This window comes from Branchiostoma floridae, chromosome 17 (genome assembly GCF_000003815.2).
Source record: "Branchiostoma floridae strain S238N-H82 chromosome 17, Bfl_VNyyK, whole genome shotgun sequence".
Lineage (NCBI taxonomy): Eukaryota > Metazoa > Chordata > Leptocardii > Amphioxiformes > Branchiostomatidae > Branchiostoma > Branchiostoma floridae.
In genome coordinates, this window is record NC_049995.1 from 1,218,943 (window position 1) to 1,246,481 (window position 27,539).

Below are 27,539 nucleotides of genomic sequence, written 5' to 3' on the forward strand. Positions count from 1 at the left end.
TGCTGATTTGCATAATTATTATAACATTATGTAAGTCATCACTCATTCTATCTACATACCAAAAATCATGACGATCCGTCAGCACGTTGCAGAGTTATTCTCATCCAAAGTTTGAAAGGAAACCGGCGCCTGCAGTTCCAAAAAAGCCGCTAGGCGGCCCAAACTCACAGCACTTGCTCTCTGCCTCGAGGGCTATCTACCATTAAAAAATCATGATCACAGCATGTCCAGAACACGAGATATAAAAAATTGAGGTTCTGCTGCAGTACCTTAGCAAGCCGCTAGGGGGCCCATTATCGAACTTGACCTTCGTTTTCCCGACCCCTACCCACCTACCAAATATTATCGGGATCCATCCAAGACTTCTTGAGTTATGCTGTTAACAGACAGACACACAGACACACAGACACACAGACTCACAAGCCTAAAACATAACCTTAGCCATTCTGGCAAAGGTAGTAATTATGTGTCAGTCTGTAGTACTATGGCATACAATCATAGAGCAAGCTCCCTCGTTAAACAAGGGTCAAAAGAAGTTAAGGACATTTGAATGCGAGTTGACTAATAGTTTAATTTCTCAATAATATAATTTCATAGTTAATGTTGTTATCGAAATGTGTCATTACAGTATTGCTATTATTTTTTTTTAAATTCTAAGCCCAGGACTGTCTGAAAAGTAGGTCTAAGCTCGACCTAAAGTTCACTCCTGGTAAAAAAAAATAAAGTGAAAGTGAAATCAAATATATGTGTGTTCACGTCATGACGTCACAAGCAATCTGGACAAGTATTTTGTCAGATAATAACTAAGCCTGTTTAAGTATATAGTGTCCCACTAAGGATAGGAACAATTCTATAAACCTTTATCGGTTTCCAGACAATCAGATTATGATTTTGAACACTTCAGATAGGAATGTGTAGAAAACATTGTACATGTACTTCTTTGTTATGTTTATGGATCTCGTACGCTTGTATTATGTATAGTTACAACTACAATACTATGTTGAAAATACCAGGTCAGGATGCATTTCAGTTTTACATGTCTATGTTTTTAGTTAAAGTGTTAGTATAAGAATACAACAATTGTCTGTTGACTTTTTAACAATATTAGCATCATTCAAAGAACACAGACATCTGGACCAAATATAAATTACTCCGTTTATATTAAAGATAAACAATCCATTATCAACATCAAATCGAATGAATAATCATCGTTTGATTAATTACCTGACGGCAGCATCAAGAGCTGGAAATTCGATGTTTAATGTTCAATAATATTAGAATAATTTTTGGTAGTGCAAATGTCTATGATATGTGTGTATATCTTTTATTGTTGAGTATAATAAGACAAATGTAGCACTTTGATCTTATTTGTGCCAAAAACCTTATCTATTAGATCACTTCATCTAAAGAAAACAAAGATTTCTGTTTCAAAGCCAAAATCTCGAACCCTACATTGATTTGCCTAAGCCAAATGGTCTATGTCAAACCTGGTATATGGTGGCTGAGTTTGTTGTCTGATATCATACTGTGCCCTATTTCGCCGTTTGCAAGATGAGACGGTAGAATCACCTGAAAAGAAAAGTCGAAACTCTCAACGTAAATTCAATGACGAAAATATTTTTCTAACACATTAGAAGGAAATTTACTGCGAGATATTCGAATAACCCATAAAATACATGTGTCTTGTTCCTTGCAAATTGCATTTTGTCAGTTGCATGTTCATGATAAATTTATTCCAGACTGCAAGATCAACACACATTCGTCATTTGATGTTACTCAAAGCTGAAAAAACTCACATAATTTGATCAATATATGAGGGCTCAGACTTTTGGTAAAGTATTCAAAGAATACTATCTTTCTACTACTACAACAGAATAAAAAAGTTTGAGTAGGATATCAAATTGCAGAGCTACGTCTAACGAAAACATAACTCGAAATATATCTTTAAAAAAGCCAACTGTTTACCATATGCATAATTGTATGGCAATCTAGCTTATTCAGTTATACTGCTAAACACAAATACATACGAAATTACATATTGTATATTTTTTGTACAAGCGCTCTTGAAAACAGGTCGTACCTTACCAGTATAAACAAATGGACCTACAGCTCATGACCACAAAGTTATTTATACTAGTGCATAAAGTAACGCCCCAGATGCTTCAGATTGTCCACTCCTTGATGAACACTTCAAATCTAGCCAAGAATTATTCTACCTACACAAATAAAAATTCAAGCTAAATGCATGAATCTCAAACGTGATAAGACAACCATGTAATAAGAAAAGTTCAGAAAAACTAGATAGATGGTATGTGAAATTTCTGATTGTTTGTAATCCATTCAGTTGCTTACGTAATTGTTATTTTGCCATGTTATTTTGCATGTGGAGAGTAGCAGTCTAAGGTTTTATGAAACAAAAGAGAATACAAGTGTTCGTAGAACTCAGCCTCCGTGAAATGGGTGAGGGTGTGGTGGTTTGAGGGTATTTGTTTATAGACATCTCATGGGCTAGCCTAATAGTATATGATACGTCCGATTGGCAAACTTGTCCGGAATTCTACAGGAATTTTTCCGCGCCTATGTAGTTGCATCATCCATTTTGGAATAATCTGGGTTGAAAGATTGTCATGGTATTTGGAATGCAGACATGTCTTCGTCATGGGCTGTGAGTGAGCGAGTGAGTGAGATAGCTTTGGAGATGCCTTACATAATCAAATTTTAATTGGGACATGTACATCTGCTGGTTCGTCGTGTGCTCTTATGACATTTGCATAGATTGAGTTAGCATTTTTGGTCTCAATACACTACACCTAGACCATAACTTTGCATGTTTAGGCAAGGACGAAATGTTCCGCTACATCATGTCGACAAAAGAGTTTAATCACTTTATACCCATACTTAAGCTATACAACACAATGCATTTAGCCCATGTTGGGCAAGAATATGCAATAAAGATCATTGTCATTGTTATTGTCATCGTCAGTAATAGTAATAGTGTCACTGAGGAGTAAAGTTCAGCTACAGTTCACTAAGCGTTTCCACCATGGCCGGGGTGGCGCTTGAGCATGTAGCGCTTTGTCCAAGAAGGCTGCTGGTACTGCTAGAGTTGTGTAAGTTTCTGCCGTGCTGTTGGACACGTTTTTAGGGCAACCGGTCTGTTGATGTTTAGTTTGATATAGCAACAACAACAACATGACAGTTTATGGCATGATCCAGAGTGCAGACAGCGTACTGAAGTGCCCCTCCCCCACCCCGTTGATTCTACCCCGTTTGCAGGTCATCTGTAGGTAGATCTGGGAACCTCCCTCCACGTCGTACGACCCGCTCAGGTAGATGCCTTCCGCTTTCACGTTAGTGTTGCCAAGGACCTGTGGAAATATAGAATATACCATCTGTAAGTGCAATATCTACATTCGTCGCTTGGAGCGCTGATGGTTAGGAGAATGAGTGCCTACATCGAGAGGGAACCTCAATCGCGTTTCGACTAGACGCCGATCGCCGAGCGACGGCTCAGCGAGCATCATGGGTCTGTTTGAACATTTGATAAGTAATATAATAATGATGATGATGATGATAATGATAATAATATTTATTGCATTTGTATGCCCGTAGGCTAAATGCACGAAGGACCACACGTGGTCTACTAACATCATGTATTTCTGTAAAATACATCATTCACTATTATTCGCCGCTACATCTAACATTTTGTTCTCAACACACAACCCACTATTTGGATCAAAGACTCAACATTTCCGGCCACACTTCAGGGGTTATGAAGATCAGGTTTAACATGTATTATTGTAGAATGTTGATGTATATAATTATGTGTATGCATTCTACGTTAAATTCGTTAAATAGAAAACCCTGATGGATTGTTAAAAAATTAAAGACACCAACACAGTCAATTATCAAGAAGTTTACTTCACTACACTTAAAATGAATTTTCCTGAATTTCATCCATCCTATTTGAAATACCCTTCTACGAGGGGCGTGCAATAAGTAATGGTCCTGACCCACTTCCAGTTGTCTGATCTAAATGAAATTTTGTATGTGTAATAATTCATATCTCTATGGGGTATGTTGCAAAAGACAGCTCTGAACTAATTGTGGTTTCTGATTTACTGGTGTTTGAACTTAGTCAGGTGCGAAATGGACCAGGTGTGAAATGGAACCAGTTGAGTGTCGCGCAGTGATCCGGTTTTTGTATTTGATAGGACGCACACCAAAGAAGACTTTTGATGAAATAAATGAAACTTATGGTGATGATGCCCCATCATATGACCTTGTAAAACGCTGGCATCCTGAATTCAAACGTGGCTGGAAGTCTGTGGAAACAGCTCCCAGACCTGGTCGTCCCTCTTGTGCCATTGATGAGGCATCAGTTGGAGGACCAACCTGGGGTGTCCTACAAAATCGGTGTCCAGAGCTGCATCAAACGATGGGAGAAATGCATAACTCTGGGTGATTCCTATGAAGAGAAAGACTAATAACTGTGCCAAGTTTCATTAATCTCCTGCTATGGGAAATGGGTCAGGACCATTACTAATTGTACGCCCCTCGTATTACCAGGCTAAGAAGTTATTTACCTAGGTGCCAGAATAACACGACAGCCAGCCGGTGTCTCCGGTGGCCCAAGGCAGTCTGCCCGCCGATCTCAAATTAGCGTTATGGAGAGTTTAGCCCGAAACAGGGCCATGGGCCTCTGGCTAAACCCCCACGGAGCGCTTCATTTAATCGGCGGACTGACTGCATAGAGCCGCCGAAGGCCCGTTGCCCCGCAGTAAGCTCTGTAAACAAACGAGTACACAGGGTCAACAGGACTTCGGTGGCTCTATGCAGTCTGACAACCGATCAAACGTAGTGCTAACCTGGAGTATCCTTGTGGCTTGGTCTACCATAGTTAGTGTAGGCTGTCTACGGGCCTAATGCAGTTCTCTCCCGCCAGGGTAATCGTTCACACCCGGTAGGATTTTCACGCGGTCGGACTTTTGCTTAATAGAATAATTATCCGGCAATTATCTTTGGGCAAATTCTAACCGCGTGAAAATCCTTCCCGGTGTGAAAGATTACCCCGGCGGCTGAGAGCTGCACTAGGCCCCGTAGAGAGCTTACACTAACTACGGTAGGCCGTGCTACAAGGAGATTGGATTCCAGGTTAAAGTAGCGCTCGGTGGAGGTTTTACCTGAACGAATACCAAAGGCCATCTCGAAAATACCATATATACATATATATTTTATAAATATCTAATATGCATGATTAGTGTCTACGATGTGTACCCTCACTTATCATTCTCTTAATATTCTCTAAATAATCATTCTCTAAATATATATATACATAAATAAGTTATATAAATCATGAAAATATATATCTAGTATGCATGATTAGTGTCTACGATGTGTACCTTCACTTTAAAGTAAATTTGAAAATTTCTAATGCAATGAAGAATTTCTGTCATTAACCAGCATGGAATATTTATTATTATGATAATTTTCTGACTACTCCTAAAAAAGAGGCCTTCGTTTCCATAAATCACACCCGTTTCTCCTTAATTTTGTCAAGCGTCCTTAGGTCATGGTCAGTTTTATGCAAAAGAGCTATTTTTCCCGTGAAAAATCATTCTTTCATTATGAATTGTTAACGTTGTCCTAAGTATAATCTACAATAATCATTGCCTATCTACATGCTGAAAAATACACCAGAAGCCTTTCTTGACTTAATATCTTATATAGTAAACTAGAACTTGCCGTTACAAAGAAAATGAATGTATAATTGTATTCTAATGTCTTTTTTTTTAATGGGGGGGGGGTGTGTCTGCGACATGGTCGTATCTGGCGCTTTTAGGCAGCGGGGGTGCACCAACATTAATTTTTGTCATTCAACAAGGTGCACTTTACTAAAACATAAAATTCCTAGTTCGCAATTCACAATTATTAGTTGCTGACTAAGGACGTTAGTTACAAATTGTTATGTTGAAGGAAATCCATAAGTACAGCTTATGGCATTTCTACCTAATTATCGATAACCTATAGTGGACCCGTTTTGAAGGACATTACATAAGGCTGTCACTTTTCTCACGGTTACCAAATCCTTACGTAACAAAGCAGGTCACTTTCCCACCATTAACGATTGGCCTTTCGGGGTTCACATTAGACAATTATATCTACTAGACTTGTTAGCATGTTAACATATCTCTGTTCATAAGAAGACTGACGAAAATAAAGGTCGACGAGCAACCCCTACAAGATAGACGGGGTGAATGAGCTAATCTCAAACTCTCTCACACATATGGTGAGTACATAATAGAAATACAATTGAAACGTATAATCTACATAAAATATGATCAAAACGATACAATTAATAAAGACAAAGGCGACATACTGCAATGCAACATTGGCAACGATAGCAGGGATTGACAAAATACACTGTCAGGAAATACACTTTAAAAGACACTGTAAACTGTTCTGTTCCTCAACAACACAAACATATTTAGGGCTTGTGGGATCACGTGGCACAGTGACAGCGTGTTTGGCCGGGGACCAAGCGGTCTCGAGTTCGAATCCTACCGAGTCACCGATCTTTTTCCCTTAAGAAGGGCACCTTAGACGGTTCTCCTCACTTCAATCAGGTCAAAATGAGTACCTAGCTTTGGCTATGGCCGTATCTCGGAAAGGACGTTAAATGGAGATCCCGTATTTGAGGAGAGCCACACCCAACGCTAGAGAACCCACCAAACCTTTCGAAAAAAATGCTTAGAATGAAATTTTCCAAACGTAACAGAGGCCATTTACACAAAACATTCGTGATCTGATAAGTAACCCATAAAACAGTTTGGATATGTCAAGCTAAAAAAAAACTAAACAATCATCGCCATCTCAACATAATATTATATGCATGCGATTATCACATGTAGGTGAATACTTACGATTCAAGCCTAGAACAAAAGCTTTAACAATAATATCATTTTCTTGATGCAAGAAAAATGATTATACACGCCTGTCAACAATAGTTCAACAAACCATACATCAAGTTACTGATTTAAAAATACGAATAGAAGATATTTCATAAAGACACATTCCTTTACCCACATTCATGATTAGTATTTGGGTCATTGATACTACTCAATTGATATCTTTGACAGTCTGTATTTATAAATTCCCAAGAAATATGGCTCTAACTTCTGTATTTCTTCATACCTAATAGTCGTCCATTGTACAACAGTAACAGTCATTTATCAATTCCTTATAAGTCCTTAGATAACATTACTTTTGTAATTTGTAATTTGGTAGTCTTCCGTAAGTAATTTCATTTGATGTTGTTTTAAAAAGTTGATAAATCATATAATTTATTTATCATTTGTTTATGATTTATTAAAGAATTTCTAGAATGAACTACTCACACTCATTCTATTCTCATTCAGAATCTGGTATGAATGGGGTTCAAACTACATGTAAAGGTATCTTGTATGCATATCCCGAAATTCTTTGTGGTCAATTTACTTATGTTTACTCATATATACTTATGACGTTAAATGGAGGTCCTGTGTTCGGGGAGAGCCACATCTCGAGCACGTAAAAAAAACCCACCACACATCTTAAAGATAAGGGAACCTTCCCGGTGTGAGTGGATCAAACCATTCCTGCTTAAGATGGGTAGGGAATCTTCCCGAGCAGTCTTTGTAACCCGGCTTCGCCTATTGGGTCAGTTAGTCCTCACTCTTATTCCCCTTTCCACTAGACGGTGAGCACGCTGCGCTCTCACTGCGACCTAGATAGGATGTGTGTAACGTTCACTTTCACACTGGGTATATCAGTTTTATTTAGTTATTTTTTTTATTTAAAACAACAACAACAATGGTACATTTGTCAACCACTAAGACTAGTGTTTGTACAGTCAAGTACTATTGCACATGGAGGGATAACATATACTGGTGTGTCTGGACGAATTACATGTGTAACTTAACATGCAGTACATGGGCAGTGAAACAGTCAGGAAAGACAAATACATGTAGTACATTTGTCAAAATACTGGGAAACCTTAAGGAATATGTACAGTCTGTTATTACACTATGATCAAACATGGAGTAGTCTAACAATAGGTGGGGTTCATGCCAAAATATCAATAGTAAATTTGTGCAATCAATCTACATTGGCTGTCAATCTACTATTGTATATCCGTTCTTCGAAGTCCTTTTCAAAGACATTGAAGAGGTTAGTTATGCACAGGTGTGGGTCTTTTCTATGCCAGATCCAAGTTTTAAAGATTGTCCATTTAGCCACAGTAACAGTAAAGGTTCTATTTTTCTGGTCTTTAGCAGTTATTAAATGATCAATTTTTCCAAATAAAACATGAAAAGTAATTTTTCTGTTGGGCAAGGGTACATATGTGTTAACTAATTCCCAGAAATTACACAGTCTTTCACATTTAAAGAACATATGTTCATAATCTTCTATGCTTCCATTGCTACAAAGTGTACATGTTGCATCATATATATGTCCAGTTTCATCTTTGATACCCCATTTGTGCAGATTGTGCGCACATGGTAATATCCGGTGTAATAGTTTGTAGTTTAACTTAGTGGCTTTACAGGTCTGTGTGCTTAACCATTTCCAGATATTTTCCCAAGCCAGGGTTTCAGTAGGAAATATGGATTGCCATTTTTACAGCATGTTGGTTCCTTGGCCTGTGCCTGCACTATTGTATTGTAAAACAATTTGCAGGTGTTCTTGCTTTTGATTTGTTTTGTTGTTTTACCGTCAAATATACACTGGGAAATGGTGTTAAGCTCTTATCTTTGATAAGGAATTGGGCCTCTATGGTTTCTTATTACACTCTTCCATGTAAGAGGTAACGTTATATACCTAAGGATTTTATAATTGTCTTTGGCCAAGATATACCCAAGGGGGTGTCTTGTCTGCCAACATAGGATCCAATCCATAAACCTTCACATTTTTTAACATTTAACTTTAGGCTTGACACACTACAAAAATCTTGAATAAGTCTGAAGGCATTTTCCATTGATGTAAGGTCAGATACAAACAAGGTAGTATCATCAGCTACCTGTGAGATTTTAATGTCAACAGTTTCATTAGAATGGGTTTTAACTTTAATTCCCTCCACGTCTTGTGCCTGTCTGATCTTTACAGCCATAATCTCTACTGTGAGGATGAATAAAAGAGCAGATATGGGACAGCCTTGGCGTATGCCTTTCTTTAAGGGAAAGAAGTCAGATAACCATCCTCTATTACTGATGGTGCTGCTAATGTCTTTATACATGCATTTTATTGCACTGATGAACGAGGAGCCAAAGTTTAAATTTTCTAGAACCTTCCACATAAATTTTCTATTCAAAGTGTTAAAATCTTTAGTAAAATCCAGGAAGATTACTGCTCCAGGGATATTTTGGGTTTTAGCATATTCAATAACATCATTAATCAGTCTTACATTTTGTCCAATGAATCTACTCTTGATATAAGCTGTTTGGTCATTATTAATCAACTTGTGTAAAACTCTCTTAAGTCTGTTGGCAAGAACAAAGGCAAATATTTCATATTCAGTGTTGAGAAGGCTAATTGGTCTTCAGTAGTCTAGGTGGTGGCGTTCATTTTTTTGTGTATCAATCTTAGCATTGCACGTCTTTGTGAAACCGACATTTTACCTTCTACCAATGTTTCCTGGAAAGAATTATAAACTAGGTCTCCTATATAGGGCCAAAACATCTTGAACAATTCTGAGGGAATACCATTAAGGCCATGGCTTTTGTTTTCTTTCATGGAGAAAAGGGCATCCTTACATTCATCTTTAGTAATTGGTTTATCTAAGAATTCTCTGTAAGTTTGGCTCAAGATATTTTCTAACTGTACACTTTCTAAGAACTGATCCATGTCTATATCACTTATATTGTCTTCCTGGTATAGTTGTTCATAGTATTCTATACATTCATTAAGAATATCTGAGTCTCTACTAATCTCTCTCCCATCAATGGATAACAAGTTGATATCCTTGTCACTTCCTCTTTTCTTTTCCAAGTTTAAGAAGTACTTAGTAGGTTTTTCCCCCTCTTCTCTCCATTTGGCTCTAGCTCTTACATATGCTCCATGTGATTTCTTCATATAAAGGTCCTCTAATCTAGATTTTGCTTGCTTGTAGCTAATTACACATGTATATGGTCATTAGTTGGATTCTTATCTATTTCACTTTAAAGGGAAGATAGTTTTTTTCTCTCTAACCTCTCTATCTGTTCTCTGCTTTCTCTGGCTTTCTTGGCTCCATATTGTTTTGAAAACTCAGTTACTTTAATCATACATAAATCTAGTTTATCTCTATTTGATGTAGTGATCTTATTACTCTCTTGTTGAATCAAGTTACAGATTTTCTCAAAGTATTCTTTGTCTCTTAAAAAATCTACATTCAATTTAAAAGTTCCAGGGCCTCTGGCACAGTTATGGAATTTGAGTTTTACAAATATAGCTTGGTGGTCAGTAAGTATTGCAGGTCTTATATCACATTTGCCAATTTTTCCTACAGGGGTCTTGTGAATTAGCCAAAAGTCTAGTCTACAGGCTACAGGCCAGTTAAATTGTTGGGTGGTGGGGTTAACTAACCTATAGGCATCACATAATTCTAATCTAGAACATAGCTTTTTCACAACTTTAGCAGAACTTCCTGCTGTATCTAGTCTACCCCCCCCCCCCTTTTTATAAGTTCAGGATTCAATACACAATCTATATCTCCACCACAAATTAGGTTAGTGGGGTCTAAGCTATTTAACCAATCTGACAGTTTCATAATAAAGGTATTTCTTTCTTTAACTCTATTTTGGGCATAAATGTTTACTAAGCAAAACTCTGTATCATCAATGGTGCATTTCAGTAGAAGGGTTCTTCCATTATTGTCTAGGTACTTACAGTCTACTAACATAAAATTGGCTGAAGGCTTAATCAATATTGCTACCCCCCTGCTACGATTAGATCCGAAGGCTTGAAAACAAGGGCCTTGCCATTCTCTAGAAAAAACACTGGGTATATCATACTAAACGCAAAAGTGTGACTGTAAAGACAACAAAGCACAAAAAGTGTAAAAAGATTCGTTTATTTTCTACAGAATTCGTGAGCGATCTGTCAAATTTTAGGTCGCAGATTGAGCGCGGCGAGAGCGCCGTCCTAGTGGCATAGGGGTATAAGTAAGCAATTGAGCTGGTCTCAATCATTAGTTTCTGGCCAAGGGTGAAGAGATGCTGTTACAGTTACAATGTAACCCGTAACCTTGGAGTGGTCTTTGGGGGACACCTTGAAATGACCTTTAGGTCTCGTTACGTGGAGACTGTTACGTAAAATAAAATAAAAAAGGTCCAAGCAGGTGAAGTCTATCGAGTGACATCCCATATAGACTATAGATTTAGTGAGAGAGGGCAGAAAAAAACAAGACTGGCAAAACAGCATAGCTGGATTGTCATAATAGACACAAAAAGCATAAAGACTACCACATAATATACATATTTCCATTGTTGGTGCTTCCTCGAAGTGTTTTTCATCTCCCAAAGGATTTTTTAAATCAGGCGAAAATTTTCGAGCGCGTCGATTTCATCTAGAATACTCACTCGCTGTGGCCATACCTTCTCATTTTGTTTTAGCATTCTTCGTCTTCCTTTTGCGTTACGTAATTGTTGTCTTTGTAAGTGTAGCTACATGACAGAAATATTGAACTTTAATTGTGTGGAAGTGGCTGGTGGCACAACGTTTTGATTTGATTTGTCAACTGTATAATCTTTAATTGAGTCTCTCCTTTACAAGCGCACGTAGGATTGAGTCTGTCGTTGTCAACCACACGAAGTTAGCAAAGGTCCAAATGGGAGGGCCTTATTTTGCATCAGAGGTCAAGAATTGCCCTGCTGATGAAACTCAATAAAGAGTCTTCCATAACGTTTATTTTCTTTATTGAAAAGTAAACAATGGCTCATTAACTATGCAATCATTTCAGTTTATATGATTTGGGCAAAAATGTATCTGTGACAAATGGCTGTCAAATAAGATGACATCACTGTTATGTAACGATGTGGTTATGTAACGAATCCATAATGTGGTTCCCACGCTACTTTAACACGTAAATACCACCTATTATAGACTTCTAGAAGCCTCCGGTGATTATCTTTATTAAGTTGGTAAATGAGGCGTATGGGGAGTCACTAGGTCAACAGACAACTCCTGGCTTCGCCTATGGGTCAGTTAGTCCTCACTCTTAGTCCCCTTTCCACTAGACGGTGACCGCGTTGCGCTCTCACTGCGACCTAAATAGGATGTGTGTAACCTTTGCTTTCACACTGGGTATATCATACTTTAAACGCAAAAGTGTGACTGAGAAGACAAAAAAACACAAAAAGTCTATAAAGATTCGTTTATTTTCAACAGAATTCGTGAGCGATCTGTCAAATTTTAGGTCGCAGGTAGATCGCGGCAAGAGCGCCGTCTTAGAGGCATAGGGGTATAAGTAAGCAATTGAGCTGGTCTCAATCATTAGTTTCTGACCAAGGGTGAAGAGATGCTGTTACAGTTACAATGTAACCTGTCACCTTGGAGTGGTCTTCGGGGGGACACCTTGAAATGACCCTCAGGTCTTGTTACGTGGAGACTGTTATGTGAAAATTAAAGTAAAATGTCCAAGCAGGTGAAGTCTATCGAGTGGCATCCCGTGTAGACTATAGATTTAGTGAGAGAGGGCAGAAAAAAACAAGACTGGAAAAAACAGCGTAGCTAGATTGTCATCATAGACACAAAAAGCATAAAGACTACCACATAATATACATGTTTCCAATGTTGGTGCTTCCTCGAAGTGTTTTTCATCTCCAAACAAATAAAGGGAAAAAGTTTTTTTTTTTAAACCAGGTGATAATTTTCGAGCGCGTCGATTTCATCTAGAATACTTACTCGCTGTGGCCATACCTTCTCATTTTGTTTTAGCATTCTTCGTCTTTCCTTTGCCTTACGTAATTGTTGTCTTTGTTAGTGTAGCTACATGACAGAAATATTGAACTTTAATTGTGTGAAAGTGACTGGTGGCACAACGTTTTGGTTTGATTTGTTAACTGTATAATCTTTAATTGAGTCTCTCCTTTACAAGCGCACGTAGGATTGAGTCTGTCCTTGTCAGCCACACGAAGTTAGCAAAGGTCCAAATGGGCGGGCCTTATTTTGCATCAGAGGTCAAGAATTGCCCTGCTGATGAAACTCAATAAAGAGTCTTCCATAATGTTTCTTTTCTTTAGTTTCTTTATTGAAAAGTCAACAATGGCTCATTAACAATGCAATCATTTCAGTTTATATGATTTGGGCAAAAAAGTATCTGTGACAAATGGCTGTCAAATAAGATGACATCACTGTTATGTAACGATGTGGTTATGTAACGAATCCATAATGTGGTTCCCACGCTACTTTAACACCTACGTACCACCTATTATAGACTTCTAGAAGCCTCCGGTGATTATCTTTATTAAGTCGGTAAATGAGGCGTATGGGGAGTCACTAGGTCAACAAACAACTCCTAGAGAAGACACGAGTATTGCCGGCATACAAGGGGCCAAATTACACATAAAAACTGATAAAATAACTCAATAAAATCTTTTTAAAGGCAGATATGAAAAAAAAATTCCTGTGTGTATTTGCCAACTCTACCCTTGAGCGAAAGTTCAGGTCATTCGGTCCAGGAACGACGGAGATGAATCAATTTGAAGATTTGACAGGAGAAGAAAACATTACGAATGCAATATGTTTCACCATACCTATGGTATGGCTGAAATATAATAAGCCCTTTCACTTCTTCTTTCATGAGATAGCCTGTCTTGATTCATTCATACATCACAATTAGTCGACCTAGAATGTACGTCAACTAGAGGGCTGCTATTGGTTGTTTCTGAATAACAAAATCAAACCTTATTTTGAAATTGATCAATCATATGCAAAGCTATCTATGCCTGCATCCGTGATTGGTCATGTCATATTTACCTCTAAGACTGATGTACATCGCTTCTTACCCCACCCTGGTTATATGTTTGCCGCACACACGGCAACTGTTTCACTGCGGCTGCGACATTCAACGCTGTGACACGAGCAGTGCTGGAAGACAAGTTGGATACAACAGGTAAGCACTAAATGTTGCAACAAAAAGTCTTCTCTTTTTAACTGACTTTCTGCTTGTTTTCCTAATTGTAGTTTTATCAAAATATTCTGCGCTGCCCCGTTCATTTATGGACTTATAACACCCTTTTTAAGTAATCTCTCCTTACTTTTCTGTATCCCGATGTGTTTTATTAGCGAATTTTGTTTATTTGTTCATATGTTCAACTAGGCGACTGGTTCATATGGACAGTGTCACATACGATGATAAGATTACACAATAGATAAATCAAACCTTAACCTAAACTTATGTCGGGGCGTTATACCCATTTATTTCTAAGGGCCAGCTAATCATATGAGTTATGCAAAAAGATTTATTTTTTTTCATATAACTGGTAGAACCATGAGAAATGTTTTAAGTAGACTTTGTCATTGGGAATACACAAAATTTCGTGATTACATTACATGTATCTCATGCCATTTTGTGGTCAAGTTTGTATACCCTCGCTTGATAAAGTGATTTTTTCCATCGATCATAGCCGGTTATTTGGTTCGCTTGATATTAGAAATGAAATTTATCATAAATGTTTGCCAAACTAAAATTTAGTTTAGCTACATGTTTACGAACATACAAAACGTTAATAGAAGTGTCGTATAGTCGACTTCTAAACCCCACAAACATTTTTTTTTATGTTGATAGTTTAGAGTTTATTCTCTGTTTTAATTTTGTAATGTTACGTTGAGTAGAGAATATCTCATTTTCGGAGGTTGCAGTACGTACATTTATGCCATACCTGTGACGCGAAAGCATTCGATACGGGTGTTCCGGACCGCGTGATAACTTTCCGTATCACATGGGTTCTAAGTTGTATCGCAAAAACACTGCAAAATGGCTTCTTTCGAGTAAATCAAACTATTTCAAACGAGCCGAATACGGCACGGTTGAAAATTCGTGTTGTTACAATCTTTTGTTCGAGGACACAACATTTTCTCAACTTCTGGTGCATTTCGCATTGAAACATGTGATTTCTTAGGTGAATATGACATAAATGAAATTCAACAAGATGTATTCCGCATCATCCTCGGTCCCAGCCCTCCCGCGGGTCGGAACACCCTCCGGCCTTCGGGCGATCCTTCCCGCGGTCGGGGTGGCACCTCGGGTGATACGGAATATATATATATAGGGGGGTTGCAGATTGCCCGCAATCTTTCCAGCCAATGTTGAAATTCAAATTCAAGAAGAAAACGCTCACGGTTGGACTTTTTGTAAGTATTTAGGCTCTGCTTAGGTAAGTTCTATGTAAGTCTTGAATGGAGTTCTCTTGTCAGGAATTTAGTCTTAGAATTGAGTTTTTAAGTCATTTTACCTATCCTAGGATTAAATACATGGCTTTCCTCACTTCACTCAGATAGAGGTCTGGTGAGTCCTCGTCTGGTATCAGCTAAACATGTCAGTAATTGTCCTCGGCAGAAAGAACAGCATAATATAAATCTATGTTGTAAATATCTTTTTTCGTACAGCGAACCGTGGGCAGTTTGAAGACAGTTCTAAATTCCCTGACACTTGGGCGTGGAAATTACTAATCATAAGTAGTATGAATCTTTTTGAATTGACAGAAACGGTTGGTTCAACGGTTCGTTTGGTTTGGATGGATCATCCAACGTACCCCTTGTTAAAGCGAGGCAACCGTGTCAAGGTGGCCGAGTGGTCTTTTGCTGCGTTTGAATCTTTTGCAGGTGTGAGTTCGAAACCACTTACAACGAAGCTTTTTTTTTGTTCAACAAATCTCATGTACTGTACTTTGATAGAAAATAGACCAACTGAAGACTTCGATGTTTAAACACCCTCTTTTTATGCAATTTTGTTTAACATCCATGCCTTTTCCCCAAATACGCACGGGCCAGCTTTTTTTAAAACCTTTTTTGGTAATCTCTTGTTGTGTCTGTTTCAATTTGTGAGAAAATAGGCTATCGGTTGGGAATAAGTTGAGAGAGACTCGAGAGTTTATGGCCTGAGGTTGAGTACATTAAGAAAGCATTCGAAGCTCTTTCGGAGATAAGTTATTTACTGGTTAGAAAAGACATGGTCTAAGAGAGGCCCGACAGCTCCCGATTTACTGCCGACCTTGTTTGGCTATGATCGGGGACCTTCGGCTATTTGTAAGGCTTAGGTCATATTTCCAAACCGGGGATGTTTTAAGAAGCAAAAAATGTAAAATGTATACCTAGATATATATAACCAATCATGCCCACAAATCTTATGTTGACATTTTGTGTGTTTTGATGTCTTTTATATTATTTGTTTCGCTCCCGAAAGCTGCCGGGCGGTCCCCGGTTTGGAAATGGGACATAAGGTAAACCTACCATTGAAGATCGCCTAGTGAGCTCAAACATTTCAAGCAGTAGCGACTCTGGGTTTCTTAAAAATCACAGCAGGAGATAAGCAGGGTTTAATAATCACAATTACATTGAGACAAGAAGATATTTTCTTTCGTGTACGAGAGGTGTTGTCGGCTAATTAGATAATTATTCGTGTTGCAACGCGATTTTGAACCGGGGAGGTTTTCATGCCTCACCGGGAATATGATATAGACAGGGAACCAAATTACTTTCTTGGGCCTTGTGGAGAAATCGGCAGGGTGCTCGACTCATAACCCAAAGGTTCTGGGTTCGAATCTGTTGATGTACGTCCGATCTTGTGGCATTGGGAAGGGCACTTAACACGACTTTCTCACTTTACTGGTAAAAATGAGTACATGGCTTTGGTTATGGCCGTCTCGCACATATATGCGTTAACAACTAGCTTCGACATTGTGCATTTGTTCTTACGTTTGAAGATGTAAATAGTCATTTGAATGCAACCATTTACACTGTTCAAGTGCCAAAGACGACTGTATGTTTGTGGCCTAGGTGTTATTTCTAAGTCAGTGAATGGTATTGACCTTATTCATTTATCAAACTGCTGTTTTTGCTCGGTAAAGCTAAGGGCACAACCTGCCCTACGTGCAATTTGTCTGTACGTTTTTTTACTTTTTTTTTTGAGGCCACGTCCTCCACGCGTTTCTGAAAACGTTCAGTCTGTACAGGGCAGGCACGTCGCCCGTACTGGCACGTACGGCCAGCCCGATGGCACACAAAGTTTTGGCAGCACGTTAAGTTCTACGGCGTTTCTGCGTGCTCCGAAATCCGTCGGATTCCCTACGAGTTTGTATGGAGGAGATACTTACCACTTACGGATCCCAAAAGATACCGTATTGCCCACGTTTTGGCACGTAGACAGCGCGTAGACAGCACGTATTTGCACGTACAGCGGGCTGTGCCCTTAGCTTAAGCCCCGTCAGACGGCCCTCAGTGGCGGGTAAAGGCTCCTTGTTGTCCGACAAGTTTTGTTCAAGTCTAGCAGCAATTGCAAGTAATTGGTGCTCGAGCTCTTGTATTAACACTCAATCGTTAGAGTAAGTTTGAGTTCGTCGGGAGATGTGCTTACCTTAAATGTTTTGCCAGGTTGATGGAAGTTTGAAAACAAATTTGACAATGACAATTGGGTGTGCTTAGATGAATAGCAACTGTTTGGAAAAATGAGCATATATAAGGACCCTATGGCCGGCATTGTCTACATGAAATCACACGGCTCAGTGCTTGCTACAGTCGATATTTCAAGGTCACTTGTATATATACTAACAATGAATACCCTAGATCGTCGAATAATAAAATCTGCCTAGCGTTTTCTTGATGTGCCCAGGTGCACAAACAACAAATAACATAGACATTGATTTAATCGATAAAGTTCGTTAGAAATCCTGCTGGAAGTTGTTAGTTGTTTGTACATAAACTACAGCACACACAAGAGATAGTAGTATTTTCTTTTGAATATAAAAATAAGGTCTCTATCAGCACTTTTTTTTTAGATTTCTATCGACATTCCTAATTTTTCAGTTAACCGATATATTTATTCTTACTTCAAATTTGTGAACTTCCCTCATTCATTATGCAAATTAGCATGATAAATATCAAATCACGTATATGATTCCCTGTACTATACACATATCAAACGTTGAAGGGATCTGCCAACACGTATCGCAGTTAATTTTGCCGAGAATTTGAAACAAAATCGGCCCCTCCAGTTTAGAAAGCAGACGACAGAGGGCTCCCCAACCAAACTACGTACAGTCTAACCCAAGAGCGTACGGAGTTTGTAAGAGTGTCTCTACCACTTAGAAATCACAAATTTTACAATTTTCAGTTATTTCAATTTTATTCTACTTTCTGGTACAATCCTATTTATGCAGATATGATACCCTTTTGTCTTTTTTTGCATGGATTCATTCCAAAGTGTTTTCTATGCCCAGTAGACTTACCATTCGACAGTTTGTGGGTTTGATGTTCCCCTTTATTTTTGTTTACGTATCACACATAGAATCATTCAAAGAGTTCTATTTTTATCTGTGCCATTGCGCTGTAAGATTCAAGTAAACGTAGTAATGACCGGCTCCTGGGCGTCCGACCAGTTTTGTTGATAACGCCCCCCCCCCCTTCCCCTCTGTTTTTGCGTTCACACCTAATTGGTAACATATCCATTGGAGCTCATTGGGCTGGCGTTTTTCTATGACTATGTATTTATAGAATTTAGAAAACACAAGTGACAGTGACATCTACGTGTGTGTAAGACTGCAGCTACGTTTTATCAGACACTTAAGGATGTAAGGGAATTGACGTAATGACAAGTTTTCGTGCTACTACTGCAGCCGAATACTGCAAATGCATCTAAGTTCGCGGGGATTTAATTTTGAAAAATGATTTTTCGCGGTGGTTTTAACTTCGCGGTAGCACCATGCACTGTAGTATCTTACTCCCAGGAAATCGCGAACATTAAACCACCGCGAAAGTTTCTGCATTTACAGTATTTGAAGGACACACGTAAAAAAAATGACCACTAAGAATCGTCGAATAAATACTGCCTGGCGGTTTTTACAACATTTTCTTGATGGGTCCCGATGCACTAACAACAAATACCATAGTTATAGCTGTAATATTAATGGACGGAGTGCTAAATCAGAAGTTACCAACGAATAATCACCTCCAATGTGGCACCAAGCGTAAGACCCGCTCTGCCCGTTGCGTTGATTATTAGTCCGGTGCTGCACTTTAGCCATAGTGGAATCGTACCTCGTTGAAAATCCATGTTCTTGAGTTTGTTAGCTCGTTGGAGTTCTTGTAAGTTAGCCAAAACAACCATTTTCATGTATAGGGTTTTCTTTAGCTACTTGAAGTAAATCCAGTCCCTGTTGTGAGCAACCATTCGGTGTGACCTTTTGACAACCAATTAATGTGGGTAGAAGCTGGAAACGACTCTTAGTCGTCCGACCACTTTTGTCTTTTGTCATATTATTGTCTAGAGTCGGGAGAACGAAGATCAGATGCCCCGCCTAGCCATTTTCTAAGGTACTGCAGCGAAACGAAGAAAAAAAAATAGCGGAAAATACTGATCACTACCAAGACCAACAAGACTGACAATAAAAATATTATTGCTATGACGACGATTGAGGGGAACAACGATACAGCTCAAATCAGAAATAGACTGGAACTTCCCTGGCACTATCCCTGGCACAATATACGTCCCCACCTGTAACATAAACCTACAGCCAGCAGAAATGTACTATCCCTGGTACAGCACAATGGTCTACCACTAACCTAAACCTACAGCTGAGCACTACAGTGTGTGTATGATAACCGTTTGGATGCCATCATTATATTCAAGATCATGACCTCTGTATGAAGTATTTCCTGTCTGCCTGTGGCGTATGGCTTGAACAAGCTCTAGAAAAGAAAATCCTTCATAACATAACATAACAACCAAGACAACGTGATCCATTGTGAAGAGTTTCCCTGTTTTCCTGTTTCAAAGGACAAATTCCTCCAGGGAGTCAGTGTGACCTACATTGTGACACCACATTGCATACCAGAGATACATCTGGAACAGATTTGGGGGGGGGGGGATGCATTCCCAGCATACTGCATTCCTGGGGAAAAATTCCTGTGCAATTCCTAGAATTTTTGCAGACTGAACGCAATATATACCACTTGACGACTCCCCTGAGGCGTCGTCAAAAAGGGCCACATGACTTGTTGGGTACGGACGATGTCAAACGATAAGTCTCTCCAAAATGTTAATAATTTAAAACAGGGCTCATGGGCAACAAAAAAAAAAGGTTTTTAATAGGGCTTCAGTTAATTAGTTCACACTGAAACCGAATTAGCAGGAATCAAGCAGAGCAAGCTGGAATGAAGTATTTTCCTGTGAATTTGTAGTGTATTCTAGAAATTCTAACTGCATTCTAAATATTTTTTGGCCATATTCTAGCAGGATTCAAAGTGGCTTACAGTTTCGGTCCTCTATCGAATAAGATTTGAATGTTCCGAATAATGTTAATATGCCGTAGAATGCGGTCATACTTCAGTTACAACACTTAGAATCCACTTTGAATGCTATTTTATATTTTTCCACTTCAAATGCACCTGGACAGTTTTTAACATGTCAAAAAATTTTGGGCCAGCCACAAGAACGGGCACAATTAGCTGGAATGCAGTGAGAATTTCAGGAACACACACAAAATTAAATTCTGACGGCATTCCGGTTCATTCTTGCTCTTGTGTGAATGGGGCTTAACACAGGAGCTGAGTAATGACCCCGGCCAACATGCTACTACAATCTCCTTCAAAGAAAGCCAACATATGCAAACAAATGTAAATGTTGGGCAAAACGTACGGCCTTCGATTTGCGGTCTCAATTTTAGCGAGCATGGTCCAATTTCCCAAAGTGAAAATCCATCTTGAATCCCCAGACGCCTAAATAGCAAGCAATTGTTCCCCGATTGACTTATACCCCCCCCCCCCCCCCCACACACACACACACCTCCTTTACAAATCAAAAATTTAGCTCTTAACGGGCATTTTCGGCCGAATAACGCCCTATGTCTTGATGGCTATATCTTTCTCACATGGTGCGAAAATCGATCGGACGACGAGTCTGCGAGCTCTAAATGACAATTTCAACAGTAAGAGGTCCGGTGTTTTCTCGATCAGCGCGCGATTTTTAGTGATCGTCAGCAATATTTAGGAGTCGCACGATGCTCGTTGTGCACTTAAACGTGTTCTTAGCATCAGCGACTAGTCGTTAGTGATGTTTGAGGTCGCAGAACTTTGATTTTTAGGGCGAGTGGAGACCGACATATTCGTCATCGGTCGCAAATCGGATGGTGTTCGCTTGTCGGTCGGACGACTCGGACCATTTTTTTGGTAAATATACTTTATTCGACTTAGTGTGTAATCCTGACATTGTGGCTCTTGTGGTAGTATGGGGTCTCGGTTTATCCCACAATTCCTTTCCTGTAATCATTTCCATTTTGCCCGTACGGTCAATTAGTAAAAAAATTCCCACAACTGAGACATCAAAATTGCAAGATTAAACTATGGTCATTTTGTGAGTAACGTTTTTTCTTACTTCGTCCGCGTAAAAAAGTTTGCGCCATGCCATGGGAGGCTCAATATCATCAATGTATTCCCAGCCTTCGCCCGAGTCTCGCTCAATGTAGCAGGGACAGTTTTCAGGCACGACATCCCTCTCTGGATCCTAAAATCGATCAAGAAGTACGGCCGATGCTCGTCGACAAGGTGAAGGGGGGGGGGGGTATAAGGAGCGCTGCGATCTGAAAGATAACTGACAGGAACTGAGTGAATAAGGCCCTAAACAGCCACTCTTCATGCGCCAGATGTTTGTGTACTGCAGGGACCAGAGTAGACGGACAATCAGACAAAGCACAAGTTGGTTGGCCAAAAACCTCAACCTTCAGAAGATCGATAGCCTACCGTAGACCCAATGTCTACCAATGGAACGACCTACCGCCAGACACACGCACGGCTCCAAATCTGACCTGCTTTAAGAGACTCTTGAAGTAAAGTAATGACCAAAACGAACGGACACGGACTGTGAACGCTGAGCTTTTTTGCCCTACTATATACAGACTTGTACTATGTATGTGTTTATTAAGACTCTGTAACCTGTATCTTTGTTTTATTTCATCTGATCCTTACCTCCCTCATGACTTCCATTAGAATCAGCCTGCTGGCCGATTTGAGATTCTCATGAAAAGATAACGGTTCAAATAAACAAACTGACGACGAGTCGCGTTTCAGAGTTTCGGTGCAGAGCGAGTAACGGGCGAGTCCTAAAATTTGCCGACGATCCCCAAGAAATTGCGCGCTGATCGAGAAAACACGCAGACGTATAACTGCCGAAAATGTCCTTCAGACTTCGCAGACTTGACGTCGATTTTTTTTCAATGTTCAGTAGATGTCCCTAGTTAAACTGAATTAGTATCATGTTATATTCTAAGCTTAGCAATCTATTTTTTTTATAAAAAGTAAGCCAGGAGTATGAATACAACTGACAAAGGAGTATAATCATATTACATGCATTACGTAATATTATGTAATGCATAATTTGTTGAAGTTCGGACCCCTTTAAACCAGATTTTCCAATTATAGCTCATGCAGTAATAGACAAATCTTCGTAAAATATTATTATGACTCGTATTCAAAATTATAGAAATAATCAACCTTCAATGAAAAATCATCATTGGTACATTGAAATATACGTCTGGTATCCAATACATCTAGGATGTATCGAATACATCTAGGAGTAAAGTTGAAGCCAATGTCACAAATTGACCTATTGCCTAACGGATTAATAGTGTTTTCATGTTCACTCTAAGACCACCAACATGAAGAAGGCAGTGGGGGTAGGAGTACCCTTAGTGCTGGTTCTGACTGTCGCCGTGTACCTCGGTGTGACGTGGTACAAACAGGATGAACCAAAACCCCGTCACCGTTGGATCAAGAAATCCGTAGGTAAGGGTCTTTTTGCTTAAACTTGCGTGACCAACAGCTTTTATCTAAAGACCATGATAGCAATGTATCATTCTCATTTCTACTTACTTACATCTTACATCTTCCCCAGGTAGGCTTTAGGGCCTGTCAGTTGAGAGAGCATCGTCTCTTCCACTCTTCCCAATCATGGAAGACCCCTCCTCTTCCAGTCTAACTTGTCTGCCCAGTCTGTACTTTGTCAGTATTTCATGTATGTTATCCCTTCATCTCTTTCTTGGTCTACCTAAGGGGCGCTTGCCCTTTGGTTTGTACTGGAGAGCTATCTTCGGAATTCTTCCCTCGTCCATTCTTTTCACATGTCCAAGCCATCTTAGGGCTGCTCTTTCTATGTCTTGTTCTATTGACGTTATGCCTAAGGTTTCCCTGAGGTACGTGTTTCTTAGTCTGTCAGCCCTCGTTTTGCCTAGCATGGTACGGACGACTTTCATTTCTGCAGCCTGTAGTCTACTGATGTCTTTATTAGTTAGCACCCAGGATTCACAACCATACAGAAGGACTGGTTTTAAGATGGTGTTGAAGATAGTTTTCTTCACTTCGTTGGAGACTAGTCTGTCTCGGAGAACTGGTTGGAGGGCAGCAGCTTGTCTGCTGAAGTTACTGATCCTCTCTGTGATGTCAGCATTGTTTCCTGATTCTCGGGTTGTGACTGATCCCAGCTAGGTACTTGGCCTGCTCAACCCTCCCAATAGAATCTCCATTCACTGTAATTTCTGTCTTCGGGGGGTTTCTGCCAAAGATCGGAACTTCTGTTTTGCCACTAGCTTTGTTCATTTTCAGTCCTGCGTGGGTGAACTCATTGTCATATCTTTCTAGGGCCAATTTTATTGCCTCTAAGCTTCTTTCCCATTGGCAAATGTCATCTGCATATCCAAAAGTTTGGAAAATATCAGTCTGTTCTTTGTTGACTTCTTAGAGGACGGTATCCAGATATGCAATGAAAAGTATTGAGGAGAGAACACTGCCCTGTTTAACACCACTTTTGACATCACACCACTTGTTGTGGGGATACCCGGTCATGACAGTGCAGGTGCATGGGTCATATGTGCTTTTGATTGCTTCGAGCAGTCTTCCTTTTATATCATACTTTGTGCTGAGAACATTCCATAGGTTTTGACGTGGCACAGAGTCAAATGCCTTAGTTGGTTAGATGGTTAAAGGCGATGTACAGGTCTTGGTTGTATTCCCACGATTTCTCAGTTAGCTGTCTGATCGCAAAGATCATATCTGACGTGCTCCTACCTGTAGTGATTTAGATTATATCAGTATTGGTTGTGACCTAGATAACCCCAGTATATCCGCACATGTGCCAACCAAGGCCAACATACCATATTAGGCAGAGATCCCAGAGATATGTAACCCAGAGTTAGTGTGTAGGAAACAGATTAAAATTTAGAGTGTAGGAGACGGACGTGTGCCGAGTGCTCTCTGTCTGCTGAGTCCTTAGTATATAGACTAGGACACCACACTGGCGACGAGGAGTACAAGGACTCAAACATGTCGGAGGAGGGAAATCCTGCCGAACAGGTCCAAGAGAATCCTGCCGCACAAGCTCAAGGAGGGAACCATGCAGCCGGGGAGAGTTCCGATGAAGAGGAAAATCCAGGAGCTGCAGTAGTCCACCTCGGAGGAGACATAGGAAGTCTGCCAGCATTCACAGTCGGGGGCGACTCAAGTGCCATAGCTGCCCGATGGAAGAGGTGGAAAAGAAGTTTTGGACTGTATCTAGTCGGCAAAGGCATAAAAGACGACGAGCAGAAGAAAGCACTGCTTCTACACACAGCAGGTATGTCAGTTCAGGACATCTTCTATACAAAGGTAGCGGAAGATAACACGAAGACATACAAGCAAACAGTGAAGATACTGGATGAGTATTTCATTCCAAAGTCGAACGTGGCGTTCGAGAGACATGTGTTCAGGCAGATAAAGCAACAGAATGGGGAAACCATAGACCAGCTAGTTTGCCGATTGAGGCAGAAGGCCACTACCTGTGATTATGGGGAAAAGGTAGACGAACACATCAGAGATCAAGTCATAGAAGGAGGACTCGATCACAAGCTTAAGAGAAAGTTCTTAGAGAAAGGGGGTAGCTTGACCTTAGAAAAGTTGATGGACATTGCTAAAGCACACGAAAATGTGGGGTACCAATTGGGTGAGATGACTGGGCAAGTGAACGCGTTAGCAGTGAGACCTAAGAAAGACTTCAGTAGATCAACCCAGAGAGGGCCCCCTAGCAACAGTAAGAAAGAAACATTTCAAGGAAGGTCAAAAGTTCACCCATGGCCAGGATATAGGAGGAAACCCAATCCGAGACAGGAAACTTGCTTCGGATGTGGGAGGCAAGGGCACTTCGCTAAAGATAAAAGTTGTCCTGCAAGGGGAAAACAATGTAGCAAGTGTGGAAAGCTTAACCATTTCAAGGCTGTCTGCCGCAGCCAGGGCCAAGGAAAATCCAACACGAACACGGTCCAGACAGAACATGTACAGTCAAGTGAGACTGAGTCGAATTTCGTCTTTAGTGTAGGACAGACAGGTACCAGGGACGGTACAGTAACACTAAAGATAGGAGGAGTGACCCTACAGAATGTGCTCATTGATTCGGGAGCAACATCGAACATTCTAAGCAAACCTACATGGCAAAACCTGAAGAAGCAGCAAGTGAAATGTTGGAATCAGAACAAAACAAGTAAGAATTTGTACTCCTACGGTAGTTCCAGACCATTGCCGACGTTAGGCACGTTCACAGCAGAGGTTAAGTGTCCAATCAACGGAGCCCAGACAGAAGGCAAGTTCGTAGTATTGGATGGACACGGACGAGATTTACTGTGTAAGGAAACGGCTGAAGAGCTGAAAGTACTCAAAGTTGGTCCAACAGCAGTGACAGAGATCAACAGTCTGCAAGAGAAGCTCACTCCCTGGAAGCAGGAGAAGTATAAGGAGGTATTTACGGGCATCGGACTGCTGAAGAATTACGAACTGGCGCTGAATATTGACGAATCTGTCGAGCCAGTGGCGCAGCCACTGAGGAGAGTTCCTTACGGCCTGAGAGACAAAGTGGACAAGAAGCTGGATGAACTGTTAGAACTAGGTATCATCGAAGAAGTACCGGAAGGACCGACAGGGTGGGTGTCGCCACTTGTCGTAGTGCCTAAACCGGATGGTGACGTTCGCGTGTGCGTCGACATGCGAAGGGCGAATGAGTGCATCATTCGAGAACGCCAACCGATACCTACAATCGAGGATGTCTTGCATGACCTAAATGGAAGCACAGTGTTCAGCAAGCTCGACTTGAAATGGGGCTTCCATCAGATCCAGCTGAGAGAGGAGGATCGTTACGTGACGACGTTCTCCACACACAAAGGTCTGTTCAGGTACCGACGTCTTATGTTCGGGCTGACGTCCGCGCCCGAAAAGTATCAGCAAATCGTCAGGGATGTCTTGAAGAGTTGTCAAGGTGTCGCCAATATTGCTGATGACGTCATAGTACATGGCCGAGACGTAAGCGAACACGATGCGAGACTGGTTGCAGTACTCGATCGTCTAAAGGAGGTTGGACTTACAGTCAACCAAGGGAAGTGCGAGTTCCGGATGTCCAAGCTGACGTTCTTCGGACATGAGCTGACCTCGGGAGGCATCGACCCGAGCGAAGAGAAGATAGCAGCGGTCCAGGCAACCGAGGCTCCGAAGAATGCGAGCGAAGTGAGATCTTTTCTCGGACTTGTGCACTATGTAGCAAAGTTTGTGCCAGATTTGGCAACAAAGGTAGAGCCGTTACAGAAGTTGGTGAGAAAGAACGAACCGTTCGTCTGGGGACGACAGCAGGAGGAAGCCTTCCAGCATCTAAAGAAGATACTCACCAAAACGGACACACTAGCGTACTTCGACGGAGAAGCAAAGACACGAATAGTAGCGGATGCTTCACCAGTAGGGTTGGGAGCAGTCCTGTTACAGCTCCAAGGAGAACGATGGAGAGCCATCGCATACGCATCACGTCAATTGTCGGACGTGGAGAGGCGGTACAGCCAGACCGAGAAAGAGGCACTGGCTCTAGTATGGGCATGTGAGAGGTTCCACATGTATACGTTTGGGCGAGAGTTTGAGCTCGAAACGGACCATAAGCCACTGGAACACATATATGCCAAGACGTCCAAGCCGTCAGCAAGGATAGAAAGGTGGGTTCTGCGCCTACAAGGCTATCCGTACAAGGTCGTATACCGTCCGGGGAAGACCAATATAGCTGATGCTTTATCCAGGCTAAATGAAAAGTCGAAGGACAAGTCGGGAGAAGAATACGACTTCGTCAGAAGTGTTGTAGAGACTAGCACTCCGGTCAGTCTAACGCCTCGTGAAATCGAGCGCGCGTCAGCGGAAGACACAGAACTGCAACAAGTCAGAGAGTGCATCAAGACCGGCAACTGGGAGATGGCCCCAGTAAAGTCATATGTACATGTGAACAAAGAACTGACGGTGTACGGGATGCTCGTGTTGAG

General features: G+C 40.6%; 1 protein-coding gene and 1 long non-coding RNA gene across 2 annotated transcripts in view; one reads left to right on the top strand and one right to left on the bottom strand.

Annotated features, from left to right (window-relative positions):
• Positions 1-609: 609 nt before the first annotated feature.
• On the bottom strand, positions 610-19,415 carry LOC118404965. Its single transcript, XR_004829831.1, has 3 exons — positions 19,184-19,415; positions 13,996-14,106; positions 610-3,368 (listed from the first exon to the last, which is right to left on the bottom strand). It is a non-coding gene; the product is annotated as an uncharacterized LOC118404965 (long non-coding RNA).
• The window catches only part of LOC118404937, a 43,673-nt gene continuing 30,147 nt past the window's right edge, over positions 14,014-27,539 (top strand). The window contains exons 1-2 of the mRNA XM_035804321.1: positions 14,014-14,131; positions 22,878-23,013. Coding sequence (XP_035660214.1) covers positions 22,887-23,013 — 127 coding nt within the window. The 5' untranslated portion in view covers positions 14,014-14,131; positions 22,878-22,886. The remainder of the gene's footprint in view (positions 14,132-22,877; positions 23,014-27,539) is intronic.